We start from the raw sequence: 20336 nt of genomic DNA, 5'->3' as shown, positions 1-20336 counted from the left end.
CAGTTAATGTATTACGGAGTACTTCGTATTTCATTATAATATTTCTTTAATAACTCATTTTTGCAAGAAAAAACCTTTTAAAAGGATTTTTGTTAAAAAAAACTATGATGAATACTTTTTTTTTGTTAGATGAAACCTCCCCTTCCTTTTCCAGCATTGGCTTAGCTTTTCTGGTATTTGACCCTTTATTTTCTCTAGTTACACCAAGTAAAGTTATATTTGCACTCTTTCCTCTTATTTTCCCTTCTCTCTCCTCTTCTTCCATGAATACTCTACACTTCAATCACATCATTTGGGCTCTCTCTCTCCCCCCGCTACACAACATTAATTGAGCAACAGTTATGTGAGGTTAGTGTAAATTCATGAAATTATTGCTATAAATAGTATTAAAATTGGGGGTTTTTTTTTAACACATCCACAATTCACCATTATATTGATGCTGCAAAATTGGACAAAAATAAGGAATTGTTAGAGAGATGAAGAAAGCTAATTGACCACTACAATGGTAAAAGAAAGAGAATTGACAACTACAATGGTGGAAGAAAGAGAATTGAAACCCTAATAATTTACCTTTCAATTGAATGAGTTGGGTGGTTTTGCCTTAATTAACCTTTCAATGTATATACCCTGAAAAATAGAGGGAAAATTGGGGGCCAAAAAAGGAGGAAAAATTACCCTGAACTTGGCTGCAAGTAGAGAAAATAAAGGGGTAAATGCCGGAAAAACTAAGTCAGTGCCGGAAAATGAAGGGGAGGTTTCATCTAACAAAAAAAATTATCATGGTGATCTTTTTTAACCAAGATCCTTTTAAAAGGTTTTTTCTTGCAAAATGAGGCATTTTAAAGATTTTTTCTGACAAATTTTCCTAATTTTTGTCTATTTTTAAGGGTGAGATATCTATGTATTCCAATCTATAATAATATTATTAAAATTCAAAAGGACAACATGGGAACGTCATGTGTCATTTTTCCCTCAAATTGACTGGGCGCCACATATGTATTATGTGTCATCCTATATGTCATATCATTTTCCCCAATATGAAATGGCCCCGTCTCCTTATCTTCATTTAATTGTTTTGCTAGATTTACTCTTAATACAGAGTAATTATTATCATTTTTTTGACATAATTATTCAATTAAAGTTTGGAGCAGAAATTAGTGCCTAAAATTTAATTTGGTAACTCATAGGCTTATTTCAATTTCCAACTAATTTAATGGTTATACCGTTTACAATAGTAAATTTATTTCCATTTAATTTTGGAAAATGGAAACTAATAATCCCACTTTTGGATTTTCTGCTCAAAACAATCCCATCTTTTCAAAATCTGGAAACAATCCTATATTTGACCCCCATCTGCACAAAACAAGCCTTTTTACCCATAACATGTTCAACATGTTATATACTTCCTCCGTTTCTATTTATATGACTAACATTCCGAAAATGAAAATGCCATATTACTTGACCCATACTATTTATGGTAAACTTTTGGTGGATAAATTCTCTAAAATACCCTCAAAAAGTGCACATGGGGACAACTTTTATGGGGACAACTTTTGGGGATAATAAGAAAGGTCATGTGCAACAAATGGCCACAAAGCTACAATTTCTCTCTATTCTCCTTAAATATTGTGCCCAAGGCTATGGGTCAAGTAAATAGAAACGGAGGAAGTATATATATATATATATATATATATATATATATATATATATATATATATATATATATATATATATATATATATATATATATATATATATATATATTAATTTCTTAAGCTTTCCTCCCTAACCTCTTTAATGGCAGCTCCACCATTGTCACCACCCCCTCCATAACCAACACCTCATCAATGTAATACTCCGTATTTTTATGAAGTATTTAAATATTTTTAAAATATATTTTTAGTGGATCAAGTATTTTAATAAAATATTTTAAAGGGGTAAAGTATTTTAATTATAAAGTTTTATAAAAGTAAAATATATTTTGGGCCAAACGATTACTAATTATTGGGCCTTGTTTAAAAATTGTATGTAAACTAGTCCTACATACTCTTTTTGGAACAACCCATTTCATTTAAATAAGTCCAACCCTTTATTTGAACCCTTGTGGATCAAATATTCCATAACCTAAGCCCATTTATTTATTTAGCCCAAATTTAAACCATATTCTCTACTTTATAAATATCTCTCAAAACCCCAAAATTTTCCCACACAAAGAGACTTAAGAATCATATTGGGGTAAATATTATTTTCTTTTATTTTTCCTTGTTTTTTCTTTCTTTTCTTTTTCTCTTTTTCCCCTTATTTCTCCTTTTCTTTTCCTTTCATACGTGAACTTGGGTTCACGCATGGATTCCCATGCTCATCCACTTGTTGCGTCGGCTGCCACCCTGAGTGTAATCCCCCATATTTTTAACTTCATTATAAAAGTATATTTATTTATTATTTATATAAATATTATTTATTATTTATTTTTCGATTTCATTGAATAAAATTATTTTTTATGAAAAGATTTAATTAAACTAGTAAGTTTTGACTACTAATTAATTTTTGACTAATTTAAAAACACTCAATCCCAAACCTCAAGTCTTACTCCTAATCTAATTAGGAAACCCAAAGCCCAAACAAAACCCCCAAAAACCCTCACACCCTTTCTCCCTCTCACATAAATTTCACTCCCCTCATTTCCTCCTCCTTCTCTTGCTATTCACGAGTACACAGAAGGAAAAAAAAAATCGAATGCTTACTTGCTGCCGCTGCCCAGCCGACACACCCCCACCTCCGGCATCCTGCTGCCATGCTGCCGACCACCGCATGCCACCAGCCACCGTTGCCTCCTTCTCTCTTTCCCCTTCTTCTTTTATTTATGATATTCTAAAGTCTTAATTTTTATATTTTTGAATTTGGTTTGTTATTATTATGAGTTGATGGTGTTTATTTGATACAAAATATTACAACTTTATGATCTTTACTATGTTTAAAGTATTGAATAAAATTTCAGATTTATGTATGTATAAAATTAAGGGTTTAAAACTTGATTTTTCATGGTTTAGGGTTTTAAATGTGTTAACTAAGCTATCTAATTATGTTATGACTAAATTATGTTAAAGCATGATTATTTTGATTATTTATAAAATTTCAGATTATTAAAGTTTCAATTTTTATGTTCAACTTTTGTTAGTTTCATATTTTTATGCTTCTAATTTCATAAAATAATGATTGTGGGTATTTTATGAGTATAAAGCTTTGAACTTTAAAATCTAATCTCAAGAATAAATTTTCAGACTTTATAATTATTATTTTGAAGCCTCTAACTACATTGAATTGGTGTATTTTTGGGTTTTAAACATACTAACCTACTATATAATGATTATTTCAAGTATACATGTTTATGGGGTTGTTTTATAATCTTAAACTAAATTTTCAGATTATGTTCTTCACTTTAAAGTTGCTGGAATTTTATGTTATAAGCTATATTTTCATGATTTTAGCATATAAAATTATAGTGAAATATTGAATTATAAACTTTGACTATTGGGAATAATTTAAAGGCATTATTTTGATGGTTTAAGAGGTTTTAAAATAGTTTGGTATTGCTGTAAATTTATTTGCTTGGGTGCTGATTTAGTTCTTGTTGTTTGGTGTAGGAGAGGACTTCATAGAAGGCGACTTCTAGTTTCTAAAGTGGTCAACCAACTCGTTTATTCAAGGTACGTACAAGTTACGAAACCTTGCCCTTAGATGCATGTTTAGGGATGTATCGAGAACTTAGTATCATTGTAATACCCCGTATTTTAATACGTATTTTTTATTTTAAATAAGTATTTTGTGAAGTATTTAAATAATTCAAAATGAATTATTTATGGAATTTTAATTATTTAATTTAAATAAGTTTGGAAATATTTTATAAAAGAAAAGTTTTATTTAATTAATTATTTAATTAAGTTGGGATTTATTTTAGGAAAGTTTTATAAAAAGGAAAATTTTATAAAAGTTAAGTTTTATTAGGATAGGGATTAGTAAGGATAAACTGGGAAATTAAGGTTAGAAGGGTTTTTAGAGAAAGGGTATAAATATTCAACATATGGGCAAATTAAACTTTGCCCAGAGTGGAGAATACCTAATGTAAACTTTCTCTCCCTTCCCCTTTATTTTTCTTTTTTCTTTCTTTCCTCTTCCCCTTTTGTTTTGCACGGCCGGCACCACCATGCACCACCGGCCGCCAACACAGCCACCGGCACAAGCACCAGCAACCGCAGCGGCACCGATAGCGGCCCAGCCGTGCCGTGGTGGCTGCTGCTTGCGGCTGTCGAACAAAAAAAATTTATTCTTTTTTTTTTATTTCTTTTGTTTAATCCTAAATCTAATTATTAATTATGGGTTTTGTGATGATTTTATGATGTTTGATTTTAAGTATGATGCAAATTAATTTTTAGATTTTAATTTTAATTAAAAAGCCCCAAATTTAAAACCTTAAATTTGTAAATAATTGATTATTGAAGGAATATGATTTAGGGTGGTTTAAATCTTTAATTTGAGGGTTTTAAAGTATATTTACAGCAAGTTTTTATGAATTAATATTGCTAGAAATGTCATTAATAAGCTAAAAATTAAGTTTCTTGAAGGAATTTTGACTACCCATTAATTGGGATTAAAGAAAGGGGTTTTAAATTAATTTTCAGCTTGTTTTAATTAAGTTATGAGTGATTTAATAAGAGTATATATTGCTAGAAATTTGTGTGGAGTAGATTTTAATACCATGTTATAATTTTGGATTGTAGGAGACTTCCAAGTGAGTGATTTCTGTTAGTCGTGACGATTTTAAGATCGTATTCAAGATACGTTCGTGTACTTGGTATTTATTTGGTGATATAGAAACATGCTCGGCTTTAAATAATTGATTCCAAATAGTATCATGATAGATTTTGATTGGAATTTATTATTTGGTTAATGTTGGTGATTGAATTATGAAGCATGAATTATTTGTGATGGATTATTGAATGGAAATAATTATTCTGACATGTTGTATATGAACCACACTTTTATTATTGGCATGAGAGAGATCATGTTTAATTAAACTAAATGTTTAATTTGGTTTGGAATATTAAAAAGAAATTTTATTATAGTTCATATAACTTTTATTCATGCTATAAGCATGAGAAAAGAGCTATTTAAGTGTCTAAATGTACTCGAGGAATAAATTATATATTGGTGCCTTAGTGCACTTAAGGTGCTTCTAACACCGAGGGATAAGGAATTGTGGTGCATTACGCGTTTAAGGTGTCTTTGACACTGAGGTAGATTTAAAAAGGGTTCAACATTAAATATTATATGGTCACTAAGTATTCAAGATTAAATTGGAATGTTTAATTATTTGAATAATTATAATGTTTGATTGTGTTATGGTTTGAGAGTCATCACCAAGTTTAATAAAATGTAAATAACGTAAAGTGAAAGAGATTACGCACCAAAACTCTTGGAACGTATATACCTTGAGTATGAACATTTGGGGGGAGTTATACGACTTTATATTAGACCATAACTTCTACTGAGAGTACAGGACGCTGTATTTTCCTTTTATTATTATGCGTAGGAATTTCGCCACTTACGAGTGGTTATTATATACTAGCACGGTTAGCTCCCGTGTTAGTACCTCTTATTGGGGCAGGTTAGGGGGAATGTAACACCCCCAGATTAATCTCCAATAATAATTATTATAAAACATGATTTAGAGAGTAACTTGGGGATGTTACTGCCCCGTGATTACGTAAGGCTTAACAGAGACTTGCAGCGGAAGAAAAGTACTTATCATTTAATAATAATAATAATAATAATAATAATAATAATAATAATAATAATAATAATAATAATAATAATTTTGATACACTTCCGAAGTAACTAAAACACTGATACTATGTTTACTAAATTAAACTAGGTGATCACCGCCCACCGTTCCCAATGCAGCATATAATTCACGTCGTCTGATCGTCACCACCTATCTACTCATCATTAATGATAAGTAGGGCCAAGCCAAAACAAAAGAAAAATACGTATTAGTCAAAATGCTAAGTACATACAAATGCTAGACATGTAAAGTCAATTTAGTTAATTAAACATGCTTTTGAAAGATCCGACTTTAATAAATCATAATTTATTCAAACCACTAAAATTCCACAATCGACATCTTTCAAAGATAGTTCCGAATAAATAGAGTATGGTTCCAAACCTCATTTTCGTAAATCATTTTTCCACCTCAGTGTGCACATCCCCCAAGCTAGTAACTCCTTACATAGTGCTATCAAGGGGAAAGACTAGGTCATACATATCCCATAGTCTTCAATTTTTATCTCCGCATAGTGGGAGTCATAAATCCAAAATCCAATGAATAAATCCGTTAGATAAACCTTCCAATATCCCATACTCGGGATAATTTAAACAATAAATCTTCCTTTTTAAACATCTTGGATATCAATACAAGTTTATAATCAACCATATAAAATATTTAAGCTTTAAGATCAAACAATTAAAACATGATTCACCGAAATATATATATATATATATATATATATATATATATATATATATATTTAACAATCATTTAAACATGGTTCGAAATCATTTAACAAGTAAATCACGTTGCGTATAAAAGCCACTTTATAAAAGATCTAGCCACGTGTACGTACCTTGATCTTTGCACACAAGTATGGAACTCCTAATTACGGACTCCAAAATCCTCCTACAATAAACCAATAATCCTAATCAAATACTTTTCAACTTATGGACACAAGACTTAACATACCGACTTTACTAGTTGTGCATGAACAATTTATCATCATAACCCTTTTAAAAAATTAACACTTGTTTTTATAAAATAATCTTTAATAATCCATAATAATAATAATAATTAAAGTAGAAGTAGTAGTATCATACATACGTAAGTAGTAGTAGTATATAACTTATATGTGTAAGTAGTTGTTGCTAGCAATAATAATAATAATAATAATAATAATAATAATAATAATAATAATAATAGTTGTAGTATACGTAAGCAGTAGTAGTAGATAACTAAATTGTAAGTAGTAGAACCTAGTATAGTAGTATGTAAGTAGCAAAAGTAATAAGTAATAATGACAATAAGACTTAAAATAATGAAATAACTATAAAGTATTTCATAAAATCCAATTATACGTTCTTTAGGATAGAAATAAGGAGTGCATTAGTATGTATTATACTTGACCATATTAGAGAAGGAGTCCAACTTACTCAAAGCTAGAACAAAGACCAATTTGGTTTACTCTTAGTTGAAGCAGGGGCACGAATGAAGAGAAGAAATAGGGGAGGAAGGAGAAGGGGCTTCCGGGGTGGATGTTCGGATGGTGACGGAATGGTAGGGGGTTGGTTAGGCGGTGCGCGACCTGTGGTGGTGCGGAGGAGAGAGAAGCTATTTAGGGAAAGAGAGTAAGGAGAGGAACTTAGAGAAGGAATGGGGTGAAGTAGTGCTATGTTCTCATGGCTATTTATAGCAATGGCTTTGGTACTATTTCATCCATACTCTTTAATGTAGGAGGCAAGTGGGTTGGTAGTTCCCCCCTTGGCGGATTTGACAGCAGTAGGGATGTGAAACTTTGGTGTCTGTTCGGGGTAGTAGACATGGCCAAGGAGGATGGTAATAGGAGGAATGCAAAAGAGATCATAGGCATCAGAGAAAAGGCCCATCCCAGCAATAATAATGGCCTTAAAGTGGTAATATTGTGTCTTAGCTGTGTCTAAAGCTGATAAAACTTTCAGCCCCATGCTTTAATTTTGTAGTTCTATCTTAAAACTATATAATAGTTCAAAATAAATATGATTTGGTGATCAACAAATATTGGAGAAGAGGAAAAATAAAGCAAGAAAAATTAAATTAAGTTGGAAGGTGCTCTCTGCTAAATTGAGTGATGAAGATGACAGATTGACAATGAAGTTTTCTTAATCTAGTTATGTTAAATATGTGATTAAAATATAATCAAGATTTTTTAAAGGATTTGAGGGCAGACTTTGACTTTGACTTGTTTGGTTGGCTGTTAGTCTTCTCTCTCTCCCCTGCTATGGACATTACGAGATGTCCTACTGTAATGGTTGACTATTATTTCAAATGGCCTTGATTTTTCTTTTTAATCATAGTATTATGTAAGTACTCCTTTTTAATTTGACTGACCATGGTTAACACTCAAAACCTTTGAGCATACCAATTTCATGCCACCATGGCTGACTGACCTTTATCTTCTTAATTGAGTAGCGGCTCTCTACCCTTTTTCTTTCTCTCTCTTACCTAAATCGGGTTGGTTTCAATTTCCAAAATTCTGTAATTTTTTTTTTGCATTTTCTTTTGGGAAGAAAAAGGGGGGAAATTGATGAAATTGAAATTGAAGTGCAGTGTGAAAAAAAATGAAATTAAAGAAGGAGAATGGCTGAAAAATTTGAAAGATATCTTAAACAAGGAGAGAGATTAGTGGGTCTTACTTGTAGACCAAATAATACTCTTCGCAAACCCATAGCCCAATATAAACAAATTTCAGAAATTAGAAAAAAAAAATTGTTTTTTGAAATATTCAGGTGATGGGTCGGGTTAACGGGTCGGGTGATGGGTAAAAATTGTCCACCCGAATCCGATCCATCACCCGCATACATTAATCCGTCACCCGCCTATCATCCGTATATACCGGGTTTTTCACCCCTCTAATAAGGCGGGTGGAGCGGGTGAACAGGTGATCCACTGGATATTTCCATCTCTAGTGCTCAAAGATTGATCCAACTAAACTGAACTAGATTAAATCGAAGAATACCCGTTTGAGACTTGAGTCAAGAAATAAAAAATTTCAGTATCTAGTTTGGTCTGATTCAAAAGCCTTAAGAAATCGGACTTGTATTTTGCTATAATATGAAAACAAAGCCACAAGAGTGATTATATATATATATATATATATATATATATATATATATATATATATATATATATATATATACACACTACATCTGATTAGATATCTGAAAAAAATCTGGATTTTTTGATGGAATCGGAGTATTTCGTAATCCAAATTTTATTTATTATTATTATAATTTTTTTAATGATCCACCTCGGTTCAACTTTTGGGCTTTATTTGAGTCTTAATTTTGAGTGATTATTGGTTAGATTCCAATTGTCTCTTAATTATTATTACGCGAGATCGAACACGGGAAGTGCAGCCCGATCACCGCCACGCCAACAAGGCCACAACCAATTGGTGTGTTAAATCAACGGACTAAGAATAAGTGTTAATTACTTTCCGTAACATTAATTATCCACCTGATTTTCACCCATTTTCTTTCTCCTTTGAGCCATTTCACTTATACGCTGCACTCCTTTCTCTCTCCTCCATTGAAGTGCAGCGTCTTCTGAATTCTCCATTGAAGCGCCTTCTGAGCTTTCTCTCCTCCATTGAACCTCCTTCTCAGGTAAATATCTCTTCTTTTCTTTTCATTTTCGTTAATTCCAAAAATCGATTTCGCAATTTAGTACACAAACCCATTCCCAAGCTACTATGGCTTTTAAAGGTAGTTATACTGTGAAATGTAGGGTTTATCGTTGATTTAATTTATAGTTTAGTCAAATTAGGGTTCTTCTATGGTCTATTATTGAAGTATTTGTTATAATTACCGAAGTTGTGAAAAATTATAACGAGCAATTTTGTTAGTGGAATTTTGCTTTTGATATTCATAAGATAGCAGAATTCAATGTAATTTTGGAGATTAATTTGATAATTGAGTCAAATTTGGTTTCTAATGCGTTGCAGAACCCTTTAATGTTGGAATGGAACGGTAAAAATGAACCTTTTATCTTGTTTTGCTCATTGTTGAAAATGTGGAAGGAAGGTTCTATGTTACAGGACTTGGTGATGATATGTATTTGTGGAGTGGAGAGGATTTTAGTCATAGATCAATTTGTTGAATTTGTTATTTGTGAAATTGATGCCAAAGGGTTTTATGCTAGTGAAAAATTTCGTTAGCAATGTAGGATTTGTGTTGTGAGCCCTAAAGTGAGGGATAGCTCAAGTGGTTAGAACTTCCTCCCGGTTCCAAGGGATCTTGGGATCGATTCTCATCTTCGCCCTTGTGGGTCTCTAAGACCAAAAAAGGAACGATACTGGCTTTTGAATCTTGTATTAATGCGCGTTAAAATTTTCTCATATCTTGCATTTTGGACCGACAGTTTCGAATGACGGTTCATGTCAGCCTACCTCAAATACTTTTGACATCAAGGCTTTGTTGTTGTTGTAATTTGGATTGTCTAAAGTATAGGCAAGATCATGTCCTAATTCTAACAATATTTCCATCCTATAAGATGGCATGTTGCTACTTTACTGAATTTGTAAGATGTGCTTATTCAGTTATTCTTGTAAATAATAATACAATCAGGCTGCTTTTCATCAAAAGCACCCCTAAAAAATGGCATCCTAATCTAATTCAAATACATACTTGATACTCCTCTCTATTAACTTCAATAATTACGTTTCTATAAATTGAGAGACTTAAGCGTTGGCCAACAATTAGTTTAGAGAAAATGTGGGTTATATTGCCCAACGTTTATTAAATTATGTATAATTAGGGTTTTTAAAACTTAGCTTCTCATTATTGAATGGTAGTGCAATGAGGATTATATACACAGGCACACACCTAATGTATTTTCTTAGGTCTTCTTGAAGTGTTGACAGATTAATTGAGATGAGGGATTTTGATTCAGCTTTTATATGCGAGTCTTTTGGAGAAAAGCCTTGCAGAAGCTGGTTTCATTAGCATTTTGTGTTGTGATGATGTATAGCCTTATTGTTTTCAAGCGTATTTTGTTCAATATGTGTTAGCATTAGATATAGTCATGTGATCATGGTAAATTCCAAACCTTTTGTCACTCATTAGATCACAATGCCTATGTTCATACTTGGTTGATTATTGACATATTGTTGTGGGATTTTACTGTAAGCATCATATGGGCGATTCCTTTCAATTTTATCTCATTTGACCATAGTATTCACAATACCTGTGTTCACATAAATTGCTCCTAAAACTTACTTGTTTAAGAAAAAATTTAGCTATTGAATAGGTTCATTTCAAGAACTTGAGGGGAATAAACGCAGGGCAGCTTGAAAATAAGTACTCAGAGTTGACATAATGATATGCATGCAAATGCCAGTTAAACTGATTATTAAGGGTGTGAGTTCAAATCCGTAGGAGGTGCTTTGAAAGGATCCAACTACTATGCTTACTTCGCAATTATGCTTCTTTCTCCAAATGCCATTGCCATCCTTTTCCTCATTTATGTTTCTATTATGTGCATCATATTTTTCTTCCCTATTTAATTCCCACATTATTTAATTATTTGGTATACTTGAGATGTATTTTATCTTTTTTTTTTAAAAAAACTAAATATTTAGTATTGCTTCAATTATGAATCCAATGCCCAATTTCATATTTATCGCATAGGGCTCCCATTATAGTAAAGCTACCCTTGGTTTAATGAGGTCGCTTCCTTTGAGGAGTTTAGTTTTTGTTGGTTTAGAGAACTTTAGCTCTAGACCTAATAGCTGTGAGGTTTATGCACCAAAGTTGGTTTAAGTAATGGCTAAATAGTCATCAATGATAAACATTTCTCAGGATGCTAGGTTATGGAGAAATGATTGAGATTGACATACATGCGGAGTCAAGATGTTCTCTCTACAGACTTTTCATGTTATAAAGTCTATCTCCTGAATTTCTAGTTTGTAAACTAACATTTGCCAAGATCTTTTCCAACAATCGATCTAGGACATATGTTCCTCACTTGCTACCTCTTGGAAGAACAATTATTCTCCTGAATATGCGTGTAAAATTTGTCTATGAATGAATATGCATTTTTAACATTCATCTTTTGGCCCAGAACATTGAGTGCCTTGACAACTGCTTATTAAAAAGACAAAGGGAGACAATTGAAACAGTTCACAGGTGCTTATTTGCTTTATATCATACTTTGCTTTGTGTATACAACTAAGTACACCATGCTTTATCATTTTAAAGTAATGAATTAACTATTTGTTAACCCTGTTTAATTTAAGATCCTTGCTTCTTGACATGTGAAGGATGTTTAAATTTTGTCTTCTTTCAGTCACCAGCTTTGTTTCAAGTGTAGTTTAACTTTTTGTTAACCCTGTTTGGTTTAAGATCCTTCATGTGAATTCTGTTTTAAATTTGTCTTCTTCAGTCTCCAACTTTGTTTCAAGTGTAGTTAACAGACTAGTTATCATTGATAAAATTCAATTTGGGATTGATGGTTTGATATTGCTTGGTTACACTTCGCTGGTGCAAATTTAGTATAAATTTGTAGCTACCAAAGTTGGCGGAGTCGATATGGGAGAGAATCCTACACTTCAATTCACAACAGACACAACCCAAGTTGTTCTAACTGGAACAGCTCGAGATGGAACAGCTGGACCTCCTATTGGTCACGTTGACATTGGAATAAGTGAATCAGCTTACTTGTTTCGAGTTGCACTTCCTGGTGTTAGAAAGGACAATTGTAAGTCCCTCCTTTACCTTTGTTCACTCTTATAACTTTTGGCTTCCTTTTTGGAGGAGGTGAAGGAAGTGTTGAGCTGGAAGTTAGATTAAAATGGCTTGGCATCTTGGTCAAGTACCCAAGATCTCTATATATAATCTGAAATGTGCGGACCTAAATTTCTGAACCTGAGTACCTGACCCATATAAATTTAAGATCAGAATCTGAATTTGACTTGTCGCTTGGTTGGTGATCTGATCAAAACCCATTAAGTTGAGGAATGACGAACCTGCTGACATAGCTAACAAATTTATCTTTTTGCATTGGTAACTGTTATGCATTAGTCATTTCAAAACTTTGAAAAAAAATAAAATAAAACTGATTGGGTTAAATCATATAGTAGTCGTGATATTGAAAGCCCGCTTGTGCTGTACTGTTGTGCAGGTGACTTGAGCTGTGAGATTGAACGTGATGGGAAGGTTCATCTTCAAGGGAACATAACAGGGGGAGAACTAGCTAAAAAGAATCCTAAAACTGTGTACCACCTGAGCTTGTCACAGTTGAGCCCACCTGGACCATTCTCCATTTCTTTCAAGTTGCCTGGTCCAGTTGACCCAAGGTTATTCTCACCCACTTTCAGGTCAGATGGTATCCTGGAGGGGGTTGTGATGAAATACAAGGCACCTGGTGTACCCCCATGTGGTAATCAGTTTGATCCTGCAATTCCTGCATGAGCTGAACTGCTTCTCAATTCTGTGTAGTAGCTGCTGGATGTGCATGTAAAAGGTATGTATTCTGTTAGTTTACCGGATTAGCACAGTCCAACTAGTCAATAGATTAGCTGGATACCAGTTGATAACGTTGGTAATTGATGTGACAAACTTACGGACTGGTCTTGGGTATTTGACTCTTAATTGTATTGTACACAACTCATGACCTGGTGGGCCTTGGCTAAACTATTGCAGTTGATTTTCTGCTTGGAGCTAATTATAGATGTTTAGCTATGATTTATGGATTGGTATTAGTATTAATGATATAATGTGATTGTATTTCATATCGTTCTCTACTCGTGCCTTTTGGGTCAGTTACATGTAAAATGTTATATATTTCGATAAGATGTAGTGGATCCCAATTTGATTGAGTCATCTTTTGACAATATGTTTGGCTGAGGAATTTGGAGGGTAAGCAAGAGAGGCTACTATTTTTCCTTTCTTGCATATGAAATCGGGAAAGGGAAGGGTTTGGGCATCCATTTTCCTTAGCCTTTTAATGAACTAAATCCTTTTGGTAATGCAAGCCCCTTTTCCTTGCTCGGCCTCTCCTCTCCTTTACTATATCTGCTTACCAGTCGCTAAAACACAACTAAGCAAGCAGACAAACTGATCCACATGTGAAGTGGGTTCCCCCCGACTACACCACTTTCAGCTATCGTGGATTGATGAATGGGAGGTTGTAGACTTTTCTGCATCTTTCCCTTTCCACATGTTGTATCTTGGGAAGATCCTACAACTTATCCAGCCTACCTTTGATTAGTATTATTGTATTAGCGATACTAACAAAATCACCTGAACCGGTGGTTAATTTCATGACGTACTATGAGAGATGATATTCACACTTTTAAGTAACCTAATATTGGATATGAGAGATATGGAGTACCCCATATAGGATTCAGTTTGAAAACCATGAAATCCAAATCTACGTAAAAAAAAAAATAATGAAAGAATGGTGGACTCGAGATCATTGAAGGGGCGAGTTTTGTAACAAACATACACCGAGATACCAGTTTCACACTCGTGCTGCATAAGATGCTCCCAATAGCATGACTTTGTTTTGAAGAATGTAAGAATTTATTTTCTTATTTGATATCGTGGTTGATTTTTTTTTAATTGTTTCTGTCGTTCAATATAAATTTTAGGTTTGTGCATACGAGGGGCAATAGTTTTACCAAAATGAATTGGAGAATGATCATTTACCTAAAAAGAAGTTCATTGCGCACACATTACAATTTAAATCTTTTAGAGGTTCAAAGTTCATTTTCCATGAAGTAGGGTATGCCCGACTGATACCAGAGAATTCAAGAGTTATACAGTACACAGACACACAGTTGAATGGACCATGTTCAGGGCTTGCTTTTGACAATTTTGTGAGGACTCAAAGCAACTTCCTCTACAAATTACTCCTCATATACTTTTCCTAGCTAGCAGTCATGTATGTGAGACACGGTAGACTGCCTTACACCCTTTGCTGGAGTAGCATAGCGCCACAAGCTTTGATTTAGCTTATTAGAAATTGAGCTCAGGGAGAAGTTAAAAAATACATTTAGTATTTACCCTACACCAAAAGTTAAGTGTGAAGTATAGAGTATTACTTTATCTTTACAAAAGACGTTGGAAGAAGTCATCCTTTGTAATAGAAAAGTCACCTTAGTTTCACATAATCGTTGAGGGTTTGCTACAAACTAGAGTCTATTTCAACTTTTGCTTTCCTGAGAAAAATCTCGGTTGTCCTGACAACACAATTGGTCCTAGCTATATGATCAATTGATCACATTAGAGAAATATAAGCCTTTTAATTCTCTTAAGAAATTAAAAAGGAGTACTTACATAATACTATGATTAAAAAGAAAAATCAAGGCCATTTGAAATAATAGTCAACCATTACAGTAGGACATCTCGTAATGTCCATAGCAGGGGAGAGAGAGAAGACTAACAGCCAACCAAACAAGTCAAAGTCAAAGTCTGCCCTCAAATCCTTTAAAAAATCTTGATTATATTTTAATCACATATTTAACATAACTAGATTAAGAAAACTTCATTGTCAATCTGTCATCTTCATCACTCAATTTAGCAGAGAGCACCTTCCAACTTAATTTAATTTTTCTTGCTTTATTTTTCCTCTTCTCCAATATTTGTTGATCACCAAATCATATTTATTTTGAACTATTATATAGTTTTAAGATAGAACTACAAAATTAAAGCATGGGGCTGAAAGTTTTATCAGCTTTAGACACAGCTAAGACACAATATTACCACTTTAAGGCCATTATTATTGCTGGGATGGGCCTTTTCTCTGATGCCTATGATCTCTTTTGCATTCCTCCTATTACCATCCTCCTTGGCCATGTCTACTACCCCGAACAGACACCAAAGTTTCACATCCCTACTGCTGTCAAATCCGCCATGGTAGCTGTTGCTCTCCTTGGCACTGCCCTCGGCCAGCTTGTGTTTGGCATCCTTGGGGACCGGATTGGCCGTAGAAAAGTCTACGGCTTGGCTCTTGTCCTCATGGTTTTATCTTCCTTAGGGTGTGGTTTCTCTATTTGTACATCTAAATCGTGCGTCCTCCTTAGCTTAGTCTTCTTCAGGTTCCTCCTTGGAGTAGGAATTGGCGGGGATTATCCTCTTTCTGCTACCATCATGTCCGAGTTTGCTAACAAGAAGACTCGTGGAGCGTTTATTGCGGCCGTGTTCTCCATGCAGGGGTTTGGGATATTGTTTAGCTCCATGGTGATAATGACTGTCTGCGCTATCTTTAACCAGGCCACTAACGCCTTGAAAGATCATAAGTCGCATGCTTTGGCGGTTGATTTGGCATGGCGGATCATACTTATGCTTGGTGCCATCCCTGCTGCCATAACTTTCTATTGGCGTATGATGATGCCTGAAACCGCCAGGTATCCACCTCTAATCGACTTATATCTACTCTAATCTCATCTTATTATTCATTTATGTTGAATATGTATTAACATGTCAAGTTTCACAATTCTAAAACTTTCTGTTACTCGATCAACTCCTCTTAATTAATTGAAACATATGCAAAAATTTCCCATTAAATTGCCGAGTCTAGCATAGATCTTGCTTAACCCAACAATTGGCTCATTGGGTAGCTGTTTTGCTGATATATGATTGCTTGGGAAGTAAAAATATATGTGCAATTGTTTGATTGGCAATAATAGAGTGATTGTGAGCTTCTATTTACTATCGAATGGAGGAAGTTGCTTGCCTAAATTTTTAGGTGGTCCAGTACCTCTGTATGATAGTAGTAGCTTAAATATTAAGGCAAAATAAATGTGGTATGCTATTATGAATTAGGTACACAGCCTTGGTGGAGCGCAATGTGGTACAAGCAGCAAAGGACATGGAGAAGGTCCTGGATGTCCAAATGAACCAAATACTCGATGAGGCTACACCCCCTCCCTCGTCGTCTCTGGAACCTCCCTCCACTTATTCGTTTTTCTCTAAGCAATTTCTTCACCTTCATGGCCACCATCTCTTCTCCTGTGCTGCCACATGGTTCCTACTAGACATAGTCTTCTACAGCAGCACCCTCTTCCAGTCTCGCATATACAAGTCCTTATTTCCAAGGGACGAAAACAAGATAAATGCTTTCCAAGACGCATACAATGTAGCCAGGCTTCAGGCGATCATTACAGTATGCTCGGTGATTCCTGGATACTGGGCTACTGTCTTTTTTATTGATCGAATTGGGAGAAGGATGATCCAAATGATGGGTTTCATTCTTATTGCTATATTCTTATTTGCCATCGGAGTGCCTTATAAAGTTCTTTTGAATGGTGGTAAAATAGGTTTCATGTTCCTCTATGGCTTTGTATTCTTCTTCTCCAACTTCGGCCCAAATACCACCACTTTCATTGTTCCTGCTGAGCTTTTTCCTGCAAGGTTTCGGGCAACATGCCATGGGTTTTCTGGGGCTGCTGGAAAAGTGGGTGCGATTATTGGCTCAGTTGCATTTTTGTGGGTATCTGAAGATGAAGATAAGGAGAAAGACAACAAAGGGACTGAAAAGATTGGTTGTTCGTTGATCGTTTTGGGTGTGATTTCTCTTGTTGGAGCTGTAGTGACTTATTTCTTCACTCCTGAGACTAAAGATAGGTCGTTGGAAGAGAACGAAATAGAAAATAGCTTGAATGAGATCAACGAATTGGTTAGACCTCGCGATGAGTCTGGTGCTCAAATACACGCTCCTAACCAAGTTCTACTTCCTGCTTAGTTATTGATTCGAGTCTAGTAGTGCTTAGCTTTCTCCATTAGGAGCTTTTTTTATTTTATTTTATTTTTTCAAATTTTTAGATAGGAAATATGAATAATCAAGAGAACTATAACAATTCATGTTATTCATAGTATATATATTTAGCGATTTGGTGATGATATCTCATTTTGATGCATAGTCCCATTTAATACAACCATTGGACGAATTAGAACTGGATGGATATGCTATGAGGATACAACAGCAAAGTATAGATATGCTTCATTGTTTTCACCTTTGTATCTCTTGTTTAATCTTGAATTCTTGACCCATATTTGAACTAATCTGCTCTTATATGAGCTTAGTTTTAAGATGGGAAGGTTAATGACAGGGAAGTAGGCCGCCAATATAAATAAATGCTTGTTTTTCTTATTAAGTAATTAAACTTGAATTACAAAGAAATTATAATGTCAAATGAAATTTAAACGAAACAAGTAGCATAACATACACAAGACGATTGATTAGTCAATATATAGTTTCCTGTATTTGGCAGGAAAACAACCAGAAACTGATGAGTAATGGTTTAATGAATTGATCACTTGCTTTTAGTAGGGTAAGAAGCCATCTTGTTGATACCACATGTACCTTCTGGCTTCCCGGTATTCCTCTTCATCCTGATGAATCCCTTCTCTCCCCATTTGCTTCCCCAAGAGTTCTTCACTATAATGTAATCCATGCCCTTGGCTGATCCATACCCGACAGCTGCGACTCCGTGATCCAAGGCAGTTCCACAGTGTCCATCAAAAACACCCTATAAATTATCAAAAAAAGGGTCAGACAATATTATGCTAACAAGTTATTGCTAGAAATTTGGTTTGATTTGATTAGTTACCCCGCTGTAGAACTGGAAGTCTCTGCCAGAGGCCTCAATAGCTACACTGATAGGCTGATGGGCCAGTGCTTTGACAAGGCTTGCATCGTCGTTGGCTGGTACATCATGGTAGCCATCAATGGTGACCACTTCATTAACATCCTGATAACCAATTATTCAAACATGTATATGGTCATTTTTGGAGATCAGTTGGATGCAGATTGCAGAGGACCAAAAACAATCACCAAGAAAGTCCTATTCAAACATGTAGTATTCCAAGGTTATCAGACTTGTATATGATAGGGACTTTGTTTAACTGATAGTAAAATTCAAGATAGCTTGAAGGAAAATAACAAATTTGACCATTGCAACATCTAATAAAATATCATCATAAAAAAACTTGGCACGTATTTGGTTATACTGTCAGTTTAATTGTGTGATTTTGATATTTTGTGAGGTTATATGATATAGCTTTTACAATGAACTTAAAATTTTTACTCCTAAATTTTCTTGTTATTGAGATGCAATATTGTATACAACTATTAATATTATGCATACCTTCTTGTTATCACAAGTGCCTTCCTCCATAAGGTAAGGGTAGTCGTCTTCTTTGTGAAGTCCATTGTTACCCATGATGTATTGGAAAGCATAGTCCATAAGACCTCCATTGCATCCGTTGTTGTAAGTGTTGTCACAATCGATCAATTCTTGCTCCGAAAGTGAAGTCAAGTTCCCTGTCACAATCTGGTTGATTCCTTCTACTGCAGCCACTGTCGAAAATGCCCAGCAACTACCTGTAGTAACAAGTTATTTTCCTCAGTGACCAAACACATAACAATTACCTGTAATAAGATGGAATTAAAGAAGCAAATACCCACCACAATTGCCTTGGTTTTTGACAGGAGTAACAGCACCCTTCTTTCTCCAGTCAACAGACTTGGGTAAGGCCTCGAATTGGACATCTTTGTAGCTGAACCCAGAGGCCTTGCCACTCTTGGGGAGGTCGGCGTTAAGGCCCAAATACTTCTTCTTGAACTCTTCATGTGTCATGTCAGCGAACTCGTTTAGGCCCAACCAATAGTTCTTAACCTTCTTGTTAGTCTCATCAATGTGCTCCAAGTTGTCCCTGAACACCTCAAACCTATGCAACTTCTCTTCAATGCTGTGGTAAATCTTGCCATGTCTCTCAATCCATGACTCAAACAGCCTGATTAGCCTGTCTATGCACGACAAATCGTGGGATCCATATCCCACAATAGAGAAATGGTGATCATCGTGAAGAAGATCATTACTGGCAATGGCACACCTAGAGGCTAACAACGTGATTGATAGCGAGATGAGGAGAAATTTAGAGGATGCCGCGAAAGCCATTTTTGTAGACCCAATAAGCTGCAGGAAGTGTGTGTATTGTGAGAAATGAGGATGAGATGTTGGAGGATTCGGGGCTGAATTTATATAGCTTGCTAATTAGTAGGTGTAATTTGTATAATACACGAAAAAAACACAAATTAATAGTAATATTAAAGGTTATTCAAGTGAGATAATATTACTTTCAAGTAAAGTTGGAGATTTGGATCAGAATTGTGTTTGCAGTATACGAGTCTTAAAGCTTAGTTCTGACAGTAAACTTTGAGTCCAAGTTAGCTTAGTATTGGCATGTATTGTCTCCTAATATAGTATGCAAAGTTGTAGTGTATGCAAAGAATGTAAGGCTAGACTGGCGAATTCGCGGTGCTTCTAATGAGTACTTAGCCAAAAGAACCATTTTTCTAATAAAGGGATTCATCATTCATCTTTTTATCTTTCTAGACTTTTGGTTTAGGGGATATTGGCCTATTGGGGCTCAATAACCCGATGGAGCTGCCTCTTTTATGTATGCTATGAACCCAAGCTTATCATAGGTGCGACGATGGGAACAGGTGAAAGAAGGGATCTCAC

General features: G+C 34.6%; 3 protein-coding genes across 3 annotated transcripts; 2 read left to right on the top strand and 1 right to left on the bottom strand.

Annotated features, from left to right (window-relative positions):
- Nucleotides 1–9317: 9317 nt before the first annotated feature.
- Nucleotides 9318–13550, top strand: LOC145592523 (increased DNA methylation 3-like). The gene is made up of 3 exons (XM_081649016.1): nt 9318–9471; nt 12358–12562; nt 12986–13550. Exons 2-3 carry the CDS (start codon nt 12394–12396, stop codon nt 13273–13275), a joined length of 459 nt encoding a protein of 152 aa, XP_081505142.1. The 5' UTR covers nt 9318–9471; nt 12358–12393; the 3' UTR covers nt 13276–13550.
- Nucleotides 13551–14473: 923 nt separating this feature from the next.
- LOC145592521 (putative inorganic phosphate transporter 1-9) lies at nt 14474–17716 on the top strand. The gene is made up of 2 exons (XM_081649014.1): nt 14474–16214; nt 16633–17716. The coding sequence occupies exons 1-2, from the start codon at nt 15520–15522 to the stop codon at nt 17549–17551; spliced, it is 1614 nt and encodes a 537-aa protein (XP_081505140.1). The 5' UTR covers nt 14474–15519; the 3' UTR covers nt 17552–17716.
- A 220-nt stretch (nt 17717–17936) lies between these two features.
- Nucleotides 17937–19826, bottom strand: LOC145592522 (cysteine protease XCP2-like). The gene is made up of 4 exons (XM_081649015.1): nt 19277–19826; nt 18957–19192; nt 18420–18560; nt 17937–18338 (listed from the first exon to the last, which is right to left on the bottom strand). The coding sequence occupies exons 1-4, from the start codon at nt 19767–19769 to the stop codon at nt 18123–18125; spliced, it is 1086 nt and encodes a 361-aa protein (XP_081505141.1). The 5' UTR covers nt 19770–19826; the 3' UTR covers nt 17937–18122.
- Nucleotides 19827–20336: the final 510 nt, after the last annotated feature.

The sequence above is a fragment of the Chenopodium album genome, chromosome 18, assembly GCF_948465745.1.
Source record: "Chenopodium album chromosome 18, dcCheAlbu1.1, whole genome shotgun sequence".
Taxonomy (NCBI): Eukaryota; Viridiplantae; Streptophyta; class Magnoliopsida; order Caryophyllales; family Amaranthaceae; genus Chenopodium; species Chenopodium album.
The sequence above is the reverse complement of the archived record's forward strand: the minus strand, read 5'-3'. Positions and strand labels throughout refer to the sequence as shown.

Excerpts from the sequence above, each read along its gene's own strand:
- LOC145592523 (XM_081649016.1), top strand. The coding sequence starts at position 12,394 with ATGGGAGAGAATCCTACACTTCAATTCACAACAGACACAACCCAAGTT. Across the intron at positions 12,563-12,985 it reads TGGTGTTAGAAAGGACAATT|GTGACTTGAGCTGTGAGATT; the intron begins GTAAGTCCCTCC and ends ACTGTTGTGCAG.
- LOC145592521 (XM_081649014.1), top strand. The coding sequence starts at position 15,520 with ATGGGGCTGAAAGTTTTATCAGCTTTAGACACAGCTAAGACACAATAT. Across the intron at positions 16,215-16,632 it reads ATGATGCCTGAAACCGCCAG|GTACACAGCCTTGGTGGAGC; the intron begins GTATCCACCTCT and ends ATTATGAATTAG.
- LOC145592522 (XM_081649015.1), bottom strand. The coding sequence starts at position 19,769 with ATGGCTTTCGCGGCATCCTCTAAATTTCTCCTCATCTCGCTATCAATC. Across the intron at positions 19,193-19,276 it reads CAAAAACCAAGGCAATTGTG|GTAGTTGCTGGGCATTTTCG; the intron begins GTGGGTATTTGC and ends TTGTTACTACAG. Across the intron at positions 18,339-18,419 it reads ACTTCCAGTTCTACAGCGGG|GGTGTTTTTGATGGACACTG; the intron begins GTAACTAATCAA and ends GATAATTTATAG.